Below are 14,362 nucleotides of genomic sequence, written 5' to 3' on the forward strand. Positions count from 1 at the left end.
GGTCAATCTGAGGTGCCTTCAAGACAAATATGGGATTTTTCTGAACAATTTATGTATATTTGTGAAACACTTGGATCTACTTGTTTTCTTATTCTTAATCTTACAATTCTACCAATAATCTATCTATTGTTCATTTGGTGACTTCTTGCAATCTACAAAAATAACAAAAGTCCATAAAATATTTCATTAATATGAATTCCACAATCAATTCTTCTGAAAGACAAAAAAAAAAAAAAATTAAAATGTAGGCTTCAATATGAGCATATGATGTTCTTAACACATTCATGCAGATTAATCAATTGCCATATTTAATCTGATTTAGGTTTTAAGGCAATTGTCTCATCATGTCTTGGCAAAGACGTTACATAAGAATCATCGATGACCATCACCAGGAAATGACGTTCTTCAGTCATCAGACATCGTTTTTTTTCCAGCACATATCATCTTATTGAAAGTGAAAACATAAGCCACGTGGTTTAAAAACAGTCTGTTATTTTGATTTAACAACTTAAAGCAGCACTATGGGTCATTGTTTTTGTGGGATTAGCTTGTCTTGAAAACTAAAGTGTGTCCAGCACTGTCGGACTACACTCGGCTCTTGTTTTAGCTTTTTTCTTCAGTACTTCAGTCATGGGTCCCTTACCTTTTTTCATTGCGGACCGGTTGAACGTCAGGATTATATTCACGGATCAAAAGTAAAAATACAAAAAAACTACCAACAAGTGCAGGAAAAACATTTCACCAAAACTCTGAATCAGCAAGAGCTCCAGAATGTTTCTGTATTTGCATCAATGTATGTTTAGTAGTATGTCGACGATGGTGTTCTGTATGTGTGCGACTGCTAGCTTTTAGAGACTTTGTGCCAATGTGTGAGCATATTTAAGTATTATATGTATTGAATGAGGACTGCAATAGAAGATGTGTTTCTATAGTACGTGTTTTACTCATTTTCATTAGTCAAGAGTATAACACTCATGTTATTTCAGAGAAAATGAGTTTTCTATTTATTATTCAAAGACCTTTTAGGCAGTTATAATAAATATAACATATTTTTTCTTTCTTTCTGTGCGGCTTTGTATCAAATGCCTGACGGAACAGTACTGGTTCTTAGACCAGGGGTTGGGAACCACTTAATAAATAAATGCAACCGTTCCCGTAAAGCAGTTCGGTGGACACTTTGCTATCAGGTCAGTCACTCAGGAAAGGTTGCGTAGAAGATTAGCTCTGTTAAAATAATAGCCAGTGAGTTCAAGTGCGCAAATTCATCTTGAAAAAATATGGACAACAAAAAATGTTACATAGTGCCGCTTTAACTTCCTGATGTTTCACTGCATTTTTCAAAAAGTATACTTTGATCGACTGATTCCTGTGTTTAACTGAGTGCATGGGTGAGGTGCTCAGGGACAGGATCATTGATCATTGATTAGAAACTTAAAAATAATGATTTCAAGCCTCGACAACGACGCTTCACATCCACAGGTGGAAACCTTTCGATTCAAGTTTTAAAAAAGAGGCTTACAAGTGCGACAGCAGCTCAAAAAAAAAAAAACAGCGTCAGAGTGAGGAGAAGTGCGGCCCGTCCTGCCTGCCTCGCTGACAGTCGACTCAGTTGGATGTGACTTTCACAGTCTGCTAGCGGTTTGTGTGGAAGCCATCACATCTGTGACTGGCCGTTTGATTAATGAGCCTCTCAGCTTGTCTGTGCAGTTTGAGGAGGGGCCACGGCCTTATCCCAGGCATCACTGATTTATTCGCCTTTGGAACAAACCTCCAAATATCACGCCGGAGTCGAAAGCCGTGCACACACACACACACACACACACAATCCTTTACAAGGAAAGTACACAACGTGTTACACAACAACACAGACACCTGCCTAATGGAAGCCTCCACTTGACAGTTGTGTACCCGGCTGGCGTATACAAAACACACTTTTTTTTTTTTGTTTTTTAAGCAGACAAACAGTGGATGTGTTTCTTTCTCAACCAACATAAAGTCCCATCCTTATCTGTCAGTCAGCGCAGGAATGCACACACAAGAGGTTTGGCGGGAAAATAAAGAAATAAGCCCTTCATCAATGACACATCACACTCTCCCAATTTTTAAAAGTGACAAGTCTTTTGAATTTTGCTTTTTTTTTTTTTTTTTTGTGGCCTTGCAAGATGGATTGGTTGATGAGGGCTTGAGAGTGCCTCTTCTTGTTTTTGTTTCTTTTGGCAGCAACCACCGTGACATGTCAGTCGGAGCTAACCTTGAAGCTCCTCTGTGTTCTTTAATGCCTTCAGGACTAGCATGTTCCCAGAATAGAAGCATCAACGTTTAAGTCACATAAACGATTCAAGATTCCGTTTGTTTTTTCACTTTAATTTATGGCCATGAAAATTGATTCACATTAAACTACTTATTGTCCACAAAATACCCATTTATTTAATTAAACTCTTACAATCTACTTCCATTTCGTCACTTACACTGAATTTAAAGAAAATTCAAGGTACCTTTTGTTTCACTTTAATTGTTCTTGAGTCTTCTTTTTTCTTGGAAAAGCTATTCTGCGCTTTGAAGTGTCAATAAATGTTTGAAATCTTAAGATGTGTAACGCAGTATAATAGGTAATTTCAAAGTAGGTACATAAGTTGCAGTTAACTAGAAAAAATGCCCTAACCTGATGAAGAAAGAACCCTGTAGAGCTTTTTTTTTTTCAAAGTTTATCTGTCATATTTTATCTCTTCGCTCCTCTCCTTTGGATTGACGGCCCCTCAAAACAGTCACGGTATATATTGTGGCCCCAGAGGAAATTGAATTGCCCACCCCTGCTGTAGAGTACACAGTCTGCTACTGCAGTCGCAACACAATACGCTCTCTATAATAATCAAACACATGTACAATGCTGAGTTCAAGGTTTGAACCCATGTCCTTGAGATCAAGAATTGTTTGCTCTACCGATTGAAGTACCCAGGCTATAGTGACGAAATGGAAGTAGATTGGCAAAAATAAATACAAAATAAATGGCTATTTCCTCGCCAAGAATCCTTTTTTATTTGTTCTCATATCTGGGGTTTCATGATTTTACTGTACTGTACTGTATTTTACCCAATTAATGTTTATATTTAAAATGCATTTAAATTTAAATTTAAATTTGCCACCACAAAAAAAAAAAAAACGGGCAATAGAAGCTTTCTAATTCTGACTCTGATACTGAAATTAATTTATATAGAGGACATGGGTTGGTTTTATGAAACATCACTCACTGAGTCAACAAGCCGTTGAAGAAATGAATCTGAAAAAAAGTCGTTCAGATAAGCAGCAAAACAGATCGTCTGATTTGAAAGCAGTTTTTAGTTCAAGGCTCCATTCGGGAGTATTTAAGCTCCATTTATCACCAGTGAGCTAAGAATTAGTAGCAGTATGATGAGAAATTAGGCTGTTATATACAATTGATTAGCAGGTATTTAGTGCAGTAACTGGATCAGCACCTGTGAATGTATGCATGTTATCAGAATTCACATACAAGCACACATACACACCCCCCCTCATAACCCAGCCCCCCAAAAAACCTCTGCATGAACACAGTCCCTCACTCCCTGAAGCACAAAGTAAAACCATTAATCCAGACGCACTGAGATCCAGCTTCTCCCCAGGTTGATCAGCGTCTGTGGAGAAAGACGAACATTCTGACATATTTGTTTTTATTTTATTCCCTGAGAAAAAGGCCCGGCATATGGCGGCAACCAGGAACAGATGGCAATTGCCCACTTCCTGCAAGCACAAGTGTCTATCGGCGCAATTTAAGGAGCCGCTCAAGCAAAAGAATGCCACAGACTGGCATTTTTCCACAAAGTGCTATTGTTATGGACCTGGAGGTAACAACGGGCGATGAGACCGTTTCAAGGAAATGGTTTTGAATGCTATAGTTACAGTACGATGTACTGTGAAGTGACCCCGAATTACCTGTTTATGGGTCAACCCTGTTAGTAATTGATCAGCTAACAAGTGTGGTATTTTTGATTAGCTAAGACAATCTATAAATATTTGATGTTATGTTCCTATTTTAGCAAACTACATAATTGAAATGTATCATGCAAGTACCTGTCTAACATTTTAGTGTGTTTTTGATTCATTGTTACCTTTGATATTTAATGAAAGTATAGAAAAAAACTGTTCATACTTTGTTCGATATTTATACAATTTTGATTCTCAATTTCAAAATAAACAAATAAACAAAATATAAAATATGGTAAATTTCACTTTTCAAATACTGCAAATACTGTTGCTAAATAGCTAAGTAACAGCATTCACTCTAAAAATGTCTTTCAAATTACATCTCAGCTACACTACTACTCAATTTCCTGCAATGTTTCGAACTTTCAAAATACAAAGTGTTACGGGGTGGTAAATTGCACATTAGAGTTAAAAAATAAACAAATAAAATAACAGTTTCACTATGTTTTACGCCTAAAACTATTCTAACATTCAAAATACTGTTACGGGGTGGTAAAATATGGTTATTGCAGCTAGTACTTTCATTAGCTAGGTAAGCTAGCAAACATCACATTGGGTAGTAAAAAAAATGTTACATTTAGTTTGCTGAAGAAAGAAATAAAGAAATAAAATAAACAGCTTTACTAGGTTTTACGCCTATAACTAAAACTTAAACGTTTTAAAAAGTGTTACGGGGTGGTAAAATATAGTTATTGCAGCTAGTAGTTTTATTAGCTAGCTAGCCTAGCAAGCATTAAATTGTGTAATAAATAAATTGTTAAATTAAATTTACTGAGGAAAAATCTAAAATAAATAAAATAACAGCTTCACTATGTTTTACGCCTTAAACTATACTTATTGTTTTAAAAAGTGTTACGGGGTGGTTTAATATAGTTATAGCAGCTAGTACATGCAAAGCTAGCAATTATTTTATTCTGTAAAAAGGTCCTTAAATTTAAGAACAAAAAAAAAACGTAGCCTATCAATTATGGGCATAACTGTTTGAAATATACAAAGTCTTACTGGTTGGTAAATTACAAAAATAGTTATTGCTAGTTAATTAGCGAGCACATTATTCAGTTATTATTATTCAGTTCATCATATTACTATTCATTTGTCCTTCAATTTTAATTGGTATTGAAAACTAAATAAATAAATAACATATCTCCAATCTTTTATGCGTTAAATGTTTCTAAGCCAGGAAGCATAAAAACCCAAACAGTTTCCCTGCATATTACATGTTTAAGTGTGGAAAGATCGAGCTACCAAAGAGAGCAACAATTTTAAACTTTTATCTATAGAAAACAAGTCATTTCAAGGGCATAATTTTGATAATGAAAGTAACAATAATGTGGTTTCAAAGTGATATTACCTGGAGAAATGAGTCCATGTTCTTAATAATAAGTGTCAGATTTATATTTACAATGACATGCACTGTGTTACAATTATGACCCTTTCAAATAAAACGTGACACATTTTCAAAAGCTTATAAAAAAGGGATCAGACTCAGAAGTTTTTGTAGAATGACCCTTTTTATACGACTTCCTTTAAAAAACAAGTATCCAAAAAATGCAGACTGTAGAGGGAGCGATTATTGCAGATATAATAGCAATAGAAGGAAAAGTTTATTCGACGAGAAGAGAATGTTACTTTTCATTACCGTTGCTCGGAAGTGAACCTCATCAGGGCAGCATTGTCGACGTAACGCGTCCGTGTCCTTGAGCGATGTGAAGTACTTATGATGAAGTGGAAGTACTGCCCTGTGACACGTGTACTTTCATTCCTCATGTCTTGCCTTTTCTCTCTTCAAGCAGGTGACGCGACCTTTTCACATGTCGACACTAACAAGAACACCTGCCCTAAAAAAAAGTCACCTTGGCAGAGGTCGGTCATGTACGCAGTCGACCGTGTGGCTTCTTTGAGCAAAGGCAAAAATTATCTTTTAAATTCCAACATCTTTTCAAGTTATTCATAAAAATATATTGTTGAACTTTGATTCATATGTGAATCTATCATTTTTTTTTCCACCACGATTAAGTTTTTTTGTCACTTCAAATGGAAGCCACTTGAAAGACAGAGGGTTAATACATGAAGGCATGGGTCAATGCTAGCATTCAAACTAGCTTAACATGAATACAAAAATGCCTTTGATGAAGCGAAGGCACCAAATGTGAATGTAAGTGGGGAATAAATCTATGTAAAGGAAGTCTTTCAAGAGTTTTTCCTTCAACTTTGTGAGGTTTTCTCTTCCACAAGCTTTACTATCAAGAATTCTTGAAAAAAAAAGTACAGACATAAAGAAATAAATTTCGTATATAAGGCTAAAAATAACTTAAATTTATTCTATGTACGTGCATGTCAAAGATATTTGGTTAACATTACTGACAGGAAGTATAAAGACAGGACTCCAACCTATAGCAGAGCAAAGAAAGACATACAACCATTCACAAACACTTACACCTACGGACAATTTCTTAAAGTTCCCACTCAACCTCTGTGTGTTTTTGGACGGTGGGAGGAAACCAGAGTACCCGGCGTAAACCCACACACCACTCAGAGAACATACAAACTCCACTCAGAAATGTTGCATTTTGTCGAGCAAAGTTATTCTATGGTTTATAGTTCAATATTGTGTGTAAAATAAAATTATTTATATACATATTTACAATTAACATGCAAATATTCACTGGATTTGTTCATTTTTGTTTTATAATTAAACCTCCAGCAGCAACCATTACGTCCTCCACAGCAAAAGGGACAATTTATTTGAGATCTCGGCGAGGACCGTGGACGAGAGGATACAGTCAACTCCATCCAGCAGATTTTTTGGCCACATTATGATTTAAAAAACAAATGAAAGTCACAACTTTGTCAGGAGTCATGCGGTCTGTAAATTCTGCAACGCCAAGAGTCAAATACTCGGACAATACTACAAATATATTTGTGTTCTAACAGTATTAAAATATATCACAACATATGGTCATATTGCCCCCGTTTTGTGATACATATAATATCGCCAGATTGCCAATACACAACCTTTCTCGTATAAGAATTTAATTTAAAACCTTGTTTGTGTTTGTTTTGTTTTTTTAACCAGTTAACCCACAGACAACAAAGGAGTAGCCATACAATAACAACTTTATTATGTTTGATGTTGTATTTTTCTTTCTTGTACCTCCCTTAGTCATTATTGAAGAATCTTAATGTGACTAGTGTGTTTTTTTATATATATATTATCTTTGGCATGTTATGGTAATGTCTCTTATTGTATGTTCATTTATTGTATTTTATGAATCTGTTTTTTATTTAATTTGTATTATTTCATTCCTATATTCTGTAATGCCACCACTACAAATACAAATGTGTTGTGTTTATAACGCTGGCAATAAAGGTTTTTCAGATTCTGATTCTGATTACAAGCATATAATCTATAATAAATAATAATAATATATATTAAGTAACTTCAATATAGTGTGTAATAAATTAGTGGTAGCCCTTCAGGTCCTACATTGCTTTTGGAATAGCTTGCGGTTACAAAAAAGTCGGTGACCCCTGGTCTAAAGCAACAGCCATAAACATGGAGATGATTCTAATTCTTGTGGATGTTTTAGTCCAAAAAAAAAAAAAAAGTCCCATCGTCTCAGTGTTGTCAGTCTATTACACACACATGATAAAGTCGGCCCCAGACATCAGGAAATATAAAGTTAGTCTACCCTTAAGTTATCTTTGCATCCCAAAAGTCGGTCATGAATCAACCCGGTCAGCCAGTCAACCCTGGGGGTCCCGGGCTAGTATTAATCAGTCTGCTTTCTGCTGAAAAGCTCAATCTGCAGATGATGGATGAGCTGTCGCGCTGAGGGAGCTAAAGTGACAGGTGACAAAGGACACACCTGTATAAATCCACTCTACCTTCTGTCTGGCCCCCGATGCTACGGCGGCGTCAAGGTAGCTTCGGTGAAAGTGTGTGTCGATGTGTGTGTGCGCACGGGCACAAGTGTCTCAGCAAGTGTCCTGCTCTGCTAATGAAGTCATCTGAGAAGTGATTTAACAGCCTCGGCGTAAAAGCCTGCCGCCCTTAACTCATAGCCTTGCTCCATTAGAACGTGATATAAACCCTGGGCGAGATAACTGTCCTGCCAGTGTAACAATATATAGGGGGGCCAATGGCCAATGGGGCCGCAGAGCTATCGCACACAGCACAGGTAGGGGAAGGGAATTATTATGGGTGCTCGGCTATAGAAAGTCAGTCAAGGTGACTTAAAGTCGTAAAACCTTACATACCAGCATAACAAGGTGGTCTCGCAAAGTATGAAATATAGAAATTGCACAGTATCGTTGTATCCTCTATGGGTCCGGAGATGAAAAGGCGGATCTAAAAAGAGGAGGAGGAGGAGGAGGTCTCTCATCCGATCAAGATATTAACAGCTCGAGTAGATTGGAATAACGTTTTCCAACTGCTTGTGTGTCACTTACGGACTTCTTAGTCTCACCCCGGAACCAACGGCATTATCCAAATCCGCCATGACGTCTTCTTCTTTGGACACTCGAAAATAAGCTAATGAGGAACATGATAGAGTCGAAGATCCCCTTGATATCGTAGGATTAGAGTTAATTATGTAGAATTCTCTTTTTATTTTCCACTTTCATCGTAGTCCAAACAAACGCACATTCAGGGGGTCACATTAAAAGGGGTCGCAGGGGGGACACGAGCAAAAAGACAAACTTCTTAGAATTGGTGTATTTCAGATGAGCAACAGACATTTTGTTAGAAAAAAGGTGACTTGTGTGGGAGTGGGAAGTCTTGTCATGCTAATTAAGAACTTTGACCATAATATGCAGGAAACGTTAAAGACCTGTTTAAAACTGCTACAGTCTTCAAATAAACAAATACCAAACCCCACCTATTTTATCAATACCAATGCACAGTTACGGACATTCCGTCCTGTAGTTGTTGCAAGTATTTCCAAGAAAAGATTCTAGATTCTATCCGTTCAGAGCAAGCTTTGTTTCAAAATGTTTCTTCCGCAAACGTGAAACAAGATGTTGAGGGTTTGTTCGTAATGGAAAACACACTCATTTTCAAAATTTAAACTTCACTCATTTTCTACTCAGACTCCTTTCAACTAAGGGTTGGGATTATTTTTGAAGTAATATGTTCCTTCTTGGAGTCCAGTCGTATCTAGTGGCAACAACTAAGGTTGTTTTTAGCGGATGCTGCTAAGCTAGCTGCTAGGCTAAAGTCCTAAACAGACATGAAGTACTCAAAATAAAAAATATTGCGAGCAATTTGAGTGTAGAAAGAACAAAAAAGAACACTAAAACTTAAATTACACACAAGTTTCTCATGTCTAGGCTTTAATACAAGAGATATGTTACAGACGAGCAAAATGGAGGTATTTTGGTCGAAAAAAGATGACAAAGCCAACTGAAGATCAATCACTACATTACAATGTGATTACATTTTTGCCTTTAACTCTTAAAATAACAGATTACTCTGAAATTAACCCCAACTCTTAGTCTACTAGAGTGTGAGGAGAAAATGAGTGACATATTGGGTGAACCAACCCTTTAAGGCAGATCAAACTGACTGTGTACAAAGGACATGGAGCGCATCACAAAATCGGTAATATATTGAAGACGGCAGCGTAAAAAGTGACTCAAAGTCAAACGCTGTCAGAAGCAATGAAAAGTTACTGTTGTGGTAGGTTGGTCATTTTTTTTTATCTTGCTGTTTTACTGCCGTGTTAGAAGTACTATTCAGAAATAGGATGTGTTAAGATATTAAATGTCACACAAAATCTGCGGCTTGTATTCAGGTCAACTCTATAGTCCAGAAGACTATCCTGCAACTTCGGTGATACATCACTCTTAAAACTGCCTACATTTTCTCCACCTACGCTTCCTTTTCGCCACTTTTTTCGTACGTAACGAGTGAAATGTGTCTCTACCTGTTGGCCAGCAGGGACTTGAAGGTGACCGGATTCATGCCCTGATAGGCTGGCAGCAGGCGCGTCCAGTCCCACGACCAGTCGGCCACGGCACTCTGTTGATGTACGAGGATAGTGTATTGTTAGTTATTAATCAGGGTTAATAGCATCAGTGCATTACTGCCCCAGCTGGGACCCACTAACAAAGGAGGACGTGGGGGGGGGGGGTCCCCAGCGCAGGCCGCTGATTCCGGCCGATCAATCATGTCTGCACAAGCAGGTTTTTATTCCAATAAGACAGCAATTAATTTATAAATCCATTTGGAGGGATGTAGCCATCATTTCTAGAAAGATAAATCAATTTTGGGAAGGAGTCGTTATTCTTCTGACCGCTCGGCTCTTCCCTCTGTCTTCAAATGGCTCGTCGCCAAAACACACCCAACACACACACACACACACACACACTTGCGTTACACTTTCCCAGACACCCTTTAACACAATTGATTAAAGCACCATATTGGGAACGCTTATAAAAATCTGATTGTCCTGATGGCTTAAATGTCACATTCCACTTCAGGCTGGGGTTTTATTGACAAAAAGGAGGACTCGCTCCTTCCATCATCCATCCTTTTCGGTGGTCATTTCTCAAAAATGGATTGATGGATGAAACTTATCCCGCTCTCCTTTCTAGCATTCTACTTGACAAACAGCTCAGGAGCCTGTATCAGATGAGGCATTTTAATCATTCTCTTAATAAGGTGTTTCTATGCAAAGCTATGCAGCCTCCTGTGATAAGCCGAAAAACAGGCCGTCGGTCCTCGGATTAAAACGTGTCTGGTCTTGAAAAACAACAGTCTCCACATAGCCGCATCACAAAGGGATTGCAAACGTATAAATACTTTAATCCTTAAGAAACAAAAAAGGCACTTTGATTTTGCGATATCAGCATAATTTCTTAGCATTCGCGCGCTAAAGTCGCTAGATTGATGGATGGAGTTAAACTTTTTTTCGCCGCCGTTCCGATCTCCTTGAAAGACAAATTCTAGCCTTTTCAAGCTTTTCTCTTTCTAAGGGTAAAGAGAAGTCACACCGGATGACTTTAGAAAAATTCTGCATAACCCGGTACACTCGGGACTCCGGCAGGTTTCCACCTTCAACATTTCACTTCTGGTGGTGAGAGAAGTTGGAACTAACCCCGACTGTGTGTGGAAAAAGAAGCCAGAACTTTAAACATCTGAGACGGTTTATAATATATTTTTAAAAATGGTTTTCAGAAGGCAAATCCTGTGTGTCACCTACTTTTTTTTTTTATTACATTTGTATTCCAGATGTCTAAACTGGTGTAAAAGAGTGAAGATCCCCATTTGTATTTACTTTAACTGTCACATGAATAAATAATGCTGTATTTTATCGCAAAATTCAAAATGTTATACGTATATTTTTTTCATGTTTTGAAATTAAATACTTATTTTATTTCTTTTCTACTCACTTCAGCTAATTTTCTATTGTCACATGACAGGGAGATTTTTGTATTTTTAAAATTAATTTCTTAAAATATATTTATTTATGTGTAATTTCTTGTGTGATTTTGGTCAAACACATTTGGTTCACCAAATAAATTGAAGAATCTTTGATGAATTTCCTTCTAAATGTGTCTCACTGAGTTTGACTTTTTTATCTATAAGGTGTTTTAGGACAAGCTTGGCAATGTGCTTTTGGCCTAATAATGCATCCATTTTATAATAAAGATTATATAGATTAATAAGAAACATTCTTATGTCACATTCCCATTATGATCACAAACATAATTGTCTGACCAGATGCAATTAAAAAGATATAAGATATTATATCTATATAGAAGATATTTGCATTTAATTCACTCAAATGTTGTCAATGAACCAAAATCACAAGCTTCCAAATCCATGACATCATCATCTGGGCTATACTTAATCGTATTAAGGCAAATTAATATTATTTATTAGTTAAGGGTGTTAGAAGTTATCAATAGGGTGATATTATTATGATATCATTAATCTATTAGGTTATTTTTTGGGTTGTCTTTTTTTGCTTGCAAATCATTTATTGTGTTACCTTGGTTATTTTATGGTTTATAGTTCAATAAAGTGTGTGTAAAATGAGATAATTAGATATTGTTATATATCCACAGCATCTTTGTGTTGAAGTTTAACAATGAATTCCAGTCAATTAAACAATGAATTCCAGTGAGATCCGGGCGATGACTAAGGACGAGAGGATACAGTCGACTGATGTTTGGACGAATTTTGGTTTCAAAACAAACAACACCAGAAGAAAGTACAATACTACACATATATCCTTGTTCCTACAGAATCACATAATATATAATATATCGTGTCGTTGCCTCTGTATCGTGACAAGTATTGTATCGCCAGATTATTGCCAATAAACACCCCTACTATTAATAAAAAAATAGGGCATTTTGGGCAAAGAAACCCCAAATGTACAGATCCCATATACCAACCATTAAAAGCAACATATTGGCGCATCCATGTGTTTCTCACCTGTTTTAACTTCTTTGTACCAATTCTATCGAAGTGGCGAAGCGGATTAAAATGGTTCGTCTTCTTCTCTGCATCGCCGTGTTCCCTAAAACTATGTTTGAAATCCACCATCGGAGATGGTAGCCCGACACCACACAGTTTGGAGATCAGGAACTCCTAAATGAGCATCAAGAGAACAAAAATGTTGTTAACAGTCAAGTACAGACGACACATCACAGATGACGCATCTTTTCCTATGGAAAGTGTCGGAACATACTTCCCACGTCCTCGTATCCGAGCTCCCCACAGTTCACATGCGTACATTTCCGACACCATATGTAGCGCGATGGGGAGCGTTGGTACGATGGGAGGCGCAAAGGTGCGTCGACGTCCCGGAGAGACTGCCAAACTACGACGGCTGTTCACATGCTAGCTAGCTCCGTCCTTAAGGAACAGATTGCCGCCACTCTTCCCGCCTCATCGGAACCCATTTCTAATTTAAGTGCATAATAATGACGTGCGTTTGAGTCATGTATGAAGGGCAACATGTGAGAAATATACAGTAGATCTATGTTTAAAGTTTGACCAGACCAATCTAGCGTCCAAATCTCATAAGGAAGGTTAAACATTGAGCAGGAAGGACGACAATTCTGAGCCCATATAGAAGTAATGGCCATGTTTCTTGAGGTTAATACAATCGGCTGATTACGGATTCAACCAACATATCATGCTAATGTCACACCAACATACAGTCTTTCCAGGTCTAGACCCCCACATACCCGCGCGTCTAACCAGAGTTTGTGGGGAAAGTGATGGTATGTGCATTAGGAACTTATTTGTAAAATGTACAGTATGTCAGGAAAAATATACACAAATTCAGTTATTGCAACATAAGTTGACATGATATTTTTTATATTTTACTATTTATATGAGAATGACAGAATGGGGAAAATGACTATATTAAGGGAATTCAATTTATTCAGATACTGTTAAATTGAATGTATGAACATGAATAAATATATTGGAAAATTGGAAATATAACAATAATATCACACAATGTTCTTTAGAAAATGTTTTTAACCAGCGAATTCAGTCCATTTTTAACGGTCATTTATCGTATTTCTGTGCTGGAGTTTAAATCATAAGTTGCTCACATACAGTATAAGAGAAGGAAAATCAACAGTACATTATACTTCAGATATAACTCAATATATGACTTATCGAGAGGAACATCAAATAAGAAAACAAACAAGTTAATAAAATGAAAATAAAGAAGAAATACCAGCTAAAATTAGTGAACAAAAGTGTATATATATTGTTGAAAAATTCCACTTACAGAGAGAAAAAATACATTTGAAAGAAGTAGGCAAATATTGTTCATGTGTTCAAGCCCTTATAGATATAGTGGCAGAAAAACAAGTGAGACTAAAACATCTAATCCAGAACATCAAGGTGAGGCAACATAACAGTCCAAGAACAGAGGTTTAAATGAAAGATGCGTTTGCATACTTTCATTCACACTTTCACTCGTTTGTCGGCTTGAAGTCATTCCCTCCGACAGACGAGAGTGTCAAATTAATTTTGGGGCTTTGAACCCTCCAGGTCAACGAAAACAAACCCGAACAAAAAAAAAGCCGTTCATCAGAGCGAGTGGCGGCAGTAGAAGCTGTCGTCTGTCTCCCCCCCTAGTCAACAGCCAGCTAACGGCTGGGGAGAGGCAGTGCTTCCCTACCTCATTGCCTTGGATGATGTGATGGATCTGCCTCAGGTAGTCGCTGCCACCTGCTTGGTGGCAGACCTCCAGCAGCATCAGGCACATTTCCTGCTCAGTCAGTTCACATTCAGAAGCTCCACTTTCTTTCGCTCGCTCGAACACACTGGGAGGATTGACGGGAGCATGGGGAGAGAAGAGGAGAAGAACGGTAACAGCACAGTGAA

General features: G+C 37.3%; 1 protein-coding gene across 1 annotated transcript in view; it reads right to left on the reverse strand.

The window, feature by feature from the left end:
* Positions 1 to 14,362, reverse strand: part of kiaa0825 (KIAA0825 ortholog) — a 137,336-nt gene that overhangs the window by 74,224 nt on the left and 48,750 nt on the right. The window contains exons 20-22 of the mRNA XM_087794667.1: positions 14,157 to 14,301; positions 12,446 to 12,601; positions 9,927 to 10,021 (exon numbers count right to left, since the gene is read on the reverse strand). Of these exons, the coding sequence (XP_087650793.1) occupies positions 9,927 to 10,021; positions 12,446 to 12,601; positions 14,157 to 14,301 (396 nt within the window). The remainder of the gene's footprint in view (positions 1 to 9,926; positions 10,022 to 12,445; positions 12,602 to 14,156; positions 14,302 to 14,362) is intronic.

The sequence above is a fragment of the Callionymus lyra genome, chromosome 1 (assembly GCF_982586985.1).
Source record: "Callionymus lyra chromosome 1, fCalLyr1.hap1.1, whole genome shotgun sequence".
In the NCBI taxonomy this organism is placed as follows: Eukaryota; Metazoa; Chordata; class Actinopteri; order Syngnathiformes; family Callionymidae; genus Callionymus; species Callionymus lyra.